A 5,992-nucleotide genomic window follows, 5' to 3' on the forward strand; every position below is an offset into this window, starting at 1 on the left:
GTTTGACGACGATGGTGGCTGTTATTACCAGCACGAGTTAAAAAAAATGGTTTATGTATGTGTAATATTTGGAGAGAGAGTGAGAAAGAAAGACTACTACAAACATGAGTGAAAGTTTTAATATTTTTGACTTTTTAAATTTTAAATTTTTATTATTTTGACGTTTTATTGGATTGAGGAGTCCAAATAGTAGGACTCGTATATTATACGAGTATTTGTTTGAAGTAAGCAGCACAACCACACGGATTGTCATCCGGCTTGCCCCCATGAATATAATCTTGAGCGTTTATTTGTTTCATTAACAATCCAACGGCTCATAGCACGGGCGCTATTTTTGATCCCAAATTTCAAAAAATCACAATTGAATCGTCCAAATTTTAAAACCCTAATAAATACTCACTTTCAAATTCACTCGCAACTTATTAAGCTCTCCTAACAAAATTCATCAGATTAAACACCCAAAACTCCCAAAACAAAAAATGGCTCGAACAAAGCAAACCGCTAGGAAATCAACTGGAGGAAAGGCACCACGAAAGCAACTTGCAACAAAAGCCGCTCGAAAATCAGCACCGGCCACCGGAGGAGTGAAGAAGCCACACAGATTCAGGCCAGGAACGGTGGCGTTACGAGAGATCCGTAAGTATCAAAAGAGTACGGAACTGTTGATTCGTAAGCTTCCATTTCAGAGACTTGTGAGGGAAATAGCTCAGGATTTTAAAACAGATCTGAGGTTTCAAAGCAGTGCAGTTGCTGCGTTACAAGAAGCATCTGAAGCGTACTTGGTAGGATTGTTTGAAGATACGAATTTGTGTGCGATTCATGCTAAGAGAGTTACAATTATGCCTAAGGATATGCAGTTAGCTAGAAGGATTAGAGGTGAAAGAGCATAGATCTTAATTTATGTTTGTTGTTTATGTTATTATTTCATGGTAGTAGAAGTAATTAGGGCTTGTAAGCTGAAGTTATGTTGATCTCTGTTTGTTCTGGTTTTAGTGAAATTATAATATGAAATGTACTGCTAAATAGTACGGAGTATTTATTAATATTCTTTATGTCCCATGTTATGTTATTATTACATTGAATCAAAATCAAAATTATTAGTATTAATTATTATTGAGGTAAACCTTGTCTTATGGTAAAAATGTAGTTTCACCTTAGGGATAAGATTGGTACCATACCGAAAACGAATATCCTGAAACTGAAAAAGCACAATATTTAGTGTTCTTCCAATAAGCTGAGCCAATTACATGGCTGAAGAAAATCATGTATAAGTGTATAACTAAGCCAATACACCTATTTAGTGTTTGTCCAGCTTCATCTAACAATGTTGATTAGGGATAGAATGAATATCGAACAGCTGCCCGTTGCAAAGCAAAAGTTAGGCTTAAACAAATTTGTCCTTCAAACACAAGCTACTTGATATTCTGACACTTATCACTCCTGTAGAATTAGTATAAGGCAGTGTTTCAGAACTCGGAAATATTCAGATTACTTGGCAAAGTACTCGGTTTTCTACTTTTCGGAGAGTTCGATCAGATTGATCAAAACACAGTCAACCCTTGGTCAACAGGAACACTACTTGGTATTACTCAGGATTCCTCGATTCACATCCGATTAATCAGTGAGAATTGATCAAAAGATCGGTCAAAGTCAAAGTTGGTCATCATCCGATTACTCCCCAAGTTGCCGATTAGCCCCTCAAAAGTTCCGATCGAGTACTCCTCGAGTAGCAATTTTTGCAACCTTGGGATTAGGATCTTAGATTATATATAAATAACGATTTGTAAGAAATTAGGATGGATTAAAGGAAAAATTTAACAAGGATCTGCCACTTTTGCAATATTATACTGTATGAATTATACATTCTTAACATGCTTCGCTTTTATGCTAGAGGTGTCAATTTCAATCCATGTACTAGTGAACTGCAAGAGGTACTCGACTAGTTGTTAAGTATATTTTGGTAATAATTGTTCACCCAAACTGACCTGTGTACACATAAGTATATATGTTGACTGTTGACCTCTGTTAACCAGCCTTAAAAAACAACCAAAATCTTTCATGCATGCAACTTAAGATGCTAAAAAAACAAAACTTTATAGAAAAGACAATAGTCACATAAACGCTACAGTTGCTATCTAAAGGCAGGCAGCACTGTGTTACATTATTTATCACCATAACAATAGAAAACTTAAACTAAAAAAAGACATAAAATTCATACTTCGAACACCAACTTATAGCTTATCCTCAAAGTCAGACAATGGTGTGGGCTGCTCCTTCAAGCCTTTCCTCTTACGAATATTCACCACAAGCGTACTAGCCTGCGACCCGGACTCCAACGGGTCAGCTGACATCATATCCCAATGATCAAACACAGATTGCGGGAACGCTTGACCGCCAGTAGCGGCTCTCAATGCACCCGAAAACCCAAACGATTCAACAACAGGCAAGTAAGCCTTAACGTTGTACAATGGTGTACCGGGCCTTTGCATTTCTTCAAAAACGTGCCCACGCCTTTGGTTCAACACACTGTAGATCCCACCGAGTGAATGTTCGGGTGCTTGAATCTCGACCAGGTAAACGGGCTCAAGTAACCGGGGTTTGGCAGTTAATTGGGCTGCGTATATGACCCGACGGGCCGTTGGAATAACTTGACCACCACCACGATGGATCGCGTCAGCATGAAGAACAACATCACACACTTCAAAACAAATACCTCTCATGTTTTGAGGCCCATTGAAACCCAGCCACAACTGAATCCTTTATTTCATTCAAGTACTGAACACCCTTACACATGTCCACAACCATGTTGGGCCCGGTGGTTTCCGGCCCAAAGCACCATATCTTCTTTGCTAATTCCTTATCCCACCCAAACTCCTCAGCCAAGATTTTGGACCGGGCCTTCGGGTCATCTCTAGGCCCGATCCTTCCTTCGTCTATAGCCTTGGCTAAACCTTCCTCCATGGGTCTAGCCTCCATGTACAACCGATTGTGTTTGTTCGGTGACTTGCTCATAACGACCCTACACGACTTCTCAAGCACAGTTTCACGAAACGACACAACGGGGTCCGCAACCACAATCTCGGCCCCACCCATAAAGTCTTCTTGAAGATCTTTCAAACATATTTCAAGATGAAGCTCACCCGCGCCCGCAATGATATGTTCACCAGACTCTTCAATACCACAAACAACCATCGGGTCAGATTTGGCTAACCGTTTTAAACCCTCGACTAGCTTCGGTAGGTCCGACGCCACCTTACACTGAACCACAACACGAACCACAGGAGAAACCGAAAACTTCATAGCCCGAATCGGACGAGCTTCAACTTCTTTCTCACCCGTTAACGTTGCGTTCTTAGTAATAAACTGATCTAAACCAACCATAGCAACCGTATTACCACACGGCACATCTTCAACAGTTTCTTGCTTTTTCCCCATCCAAATTACGGTCCGTTGAACCGCCTTCACATAAATATCCTTTTTCTCACCCGGTACATAATTCGGGCCCATGATCCGAACCTTCATACCGGTCGCAACCTTACCAGCAAACACACGATCGAAAGCAAAAAACCGTCCTTTATCAGAAGCAGGAATCATTTTAGACACATAAAGCATAAGTGGGCCATCAGGGTCACAATTCCTAATAGCATTAGCATAAACATCATCCAGTGGGCCCTCATACAAATTCTCGACCCGATATCTTTGGGCCGTGTGCGGTGAAGGAAGGTGAAAAATCATCATTTCAAGTAAAGCGGTTGCAGCAGGTAACCAACTTTGCATCACACGTTTCATTAACGCTTTACCCGTTAACTCTTTTTCCTCTGACTTAAGGCTAACCCCGAGTTTATCCAACATAGGCCATAACTTATCTTTTTGATCATTCATGCAGATACTAATAATCTGCTTAATCGGCTCGTAACAAAACTGAACAAAACCACGCTTACACGTAGGAGAGCCCGTATTCTTAGTAGTCCACACTTTTGTTTTCGGGTCGAAAAAATTCTCTCCCCAAAGCCTTTTCATCATCTTAGACTCATCTACACCAAACCTTTTCACATACATTTTAGCGAAATTGGTTAAGGTAAAAGCCCAACCGTGCAGCCCTGCAGAAAACGCTACGGTTCCTTTTTCGGGATAAACCATGACGTCACCTAAAAGTGGATCTTCATAAGTAGCCATGATGACGTTCGCGTTTTCAATAACGCGTTGAAACGTATGGTAAGCCTCTTCACCGTCTACTTGCAGCTCAAGAAAACATCGGTCCATTTTGTTGACCGTTAACACAGGACGAATCCGTTCTCCTAACGCTTGTCGAAGAACAGTTTCGGTTTGGACACAAACACCTTCGATACAATCGACCACCACTAAAGCTCCATCGGTGATACGTAAAGCGGCAGTGACTTCAGACGAAAAGTCAACGTGGCCGGGTGAGTCGATCAGATTGATCAGGTATTCGTTTCCGTTGCGTTCTCCTTTAAAACCCTTGAGTGCTTCATCAGTCATTTGATAGTAAAGCGAAATACCGGTTGACTTGATAGTAATTCCACGCTCAGCCTCATCGGCTCGTGTATCGGTCATACGAACGTCTCCAGCGGATTCTTGTGCAATAATTCCGGCAGCAGCCACAAGTGAATCAGTCAATGTTGACTTGCCTACATACAATACCATAACAATTAAAAAGACTATGTTATATTGTTTAAATTAGAAGTTGATAATAATCAACTTATATGCAGGTCTATACATGTACCCATTTAGCACCTGACACTTTGACACCTGACATGTGCTAAATGGGTAACGACTGCATATGATATAACAATACACAACGAACTTAAAAAAGGTTACCGTGATCAACGTGAGCAATAACAGACATGTTACGTATGTTATGCTTGTAATCCATGATCCTGCGAAGCTCTCCTCGGCTGTGAACTTCACCTGTTGAATTTAAAAGGGCGGGTAAAATATAATTTTTTTTGATCTTGTATATAAAAAGTAAAGTAACACTAGCATCAAAATACAAAGACAACATATTGGGATTAAATGAAATTACCATTTTGTCTAGTGTGATGTATCACCACCAAATTGAATCTTCAAATTAAAAGCTTCTGCACAAGAGAAAAAGTTAACATATTATATTATATTATTATTGGTTATAAGAAAATACAAGAGAATTGAACAACAAATGTTGTAACAGAAAATTTTCATAAAAGACAATCAGATTATTAATTTTTTAACATTATAAATTTCCATAGACAAGCAATATTACACATAATACACACAGTTATAAAGGCAACAAAAGACATTAATGTGTATCTCTTGTGGAAAAACACAGTTGACCTAGACGACTTGATTCAAACTCGAAACAACTATGAGAATCTGTGAATTTTATGTATTATTTATCGTGGCTTATACAAAACAGAACCATAATGCATAAATTACACACATTCTACCGTAAATAGCCCAAAATATTCTAGCGATTAGGCCCTTGAGTTCCTGAAGAGGTCTCAAGTTATAATCCTGAGAATTAAGTGATTATAAGCGATATAGTTTTGGTTTAAAAGTAGAAACTTAAGTGTGTGATAGATCAATGGTATATGTTTTTTTTGAATAAGTGGTCCAATAGACCTGTTTCTGGGCAATAAATTTGTGATTATAGTTCCTAAGTTCATAATTAATTTTACTGCATTCTAAATTCAACTATGAATGATCGGTTCTAAAAGGGTATCATACGATCAAAGATCTTCATCATCATAGCATCCAATCATATTCCACGAGAAAGTAATAATCAATATGATTTACGTACGTTTTAAAACTAAAAAACAACCATAATTAAACCATACATATACATATTGATATACATATATATAATTTCACAACCATGCATCATCGCATTATACTTAATTTGTTTCACGATTTCCTAACATATAGTAATATAAATAAAAACGTACATATAGCAGTTACGATATCGATGATAAACTCAATTAGCAGTTGCCAAAAG

The 5,992-nt window shown here is 38.6% G+C and overlaps 1 protein-coding gene and 1 pseudogene across 1 annotated transcript; one reads left to right on the plus strand and one right to left on the minus strand.

Moving 5' to 3' along the window:
• The first annotated feature begins 430 nt into the window (after nt 1-430).
• LOC139847556 (histone H3.2-like) lies at nt 431-1,049 on the plus strand. Its single transcript, XM_071837239.1, has one exon. It carries the CDS (start codon nt 480-482, stop codon nt 888-890), a length of 411 nt encoding a protein of 136 aa, XP_071693340.1. The 5' UTR covers nt 431-479; the 3' UTR covers nt 891-1,049.
• A 1,182-nt stretch (nt 1,050-2,231) lies between these two features.
• On the minus strand, nt 2,232-4,923 carry LOC139848302 (elongation factor 2-like; annotated as a pseudogene).
• Between the last annotated feature and the right edge of the window lie 1,069 nt (nt 4,924-5,992).

The sequence above is a fragment of the Rutidosis leptorrhynchoides genome, chromosome 5 (genome assembly GCF_046630445.1).
Source record: "Rutidosis leptorrhynchoides isolate AG116_Rl617_1_P2 chromosome 5, CSIRO_AGI_Rlap_v1, whole genome shotgun sequence".
Lineage (NCBI taxonomy): Eukaryota > Viridiplantae > Streptophyta > Magnoliopsida > Asterales > Asteraceae > Rutidosis > Rutidosis leptorrhynchoides.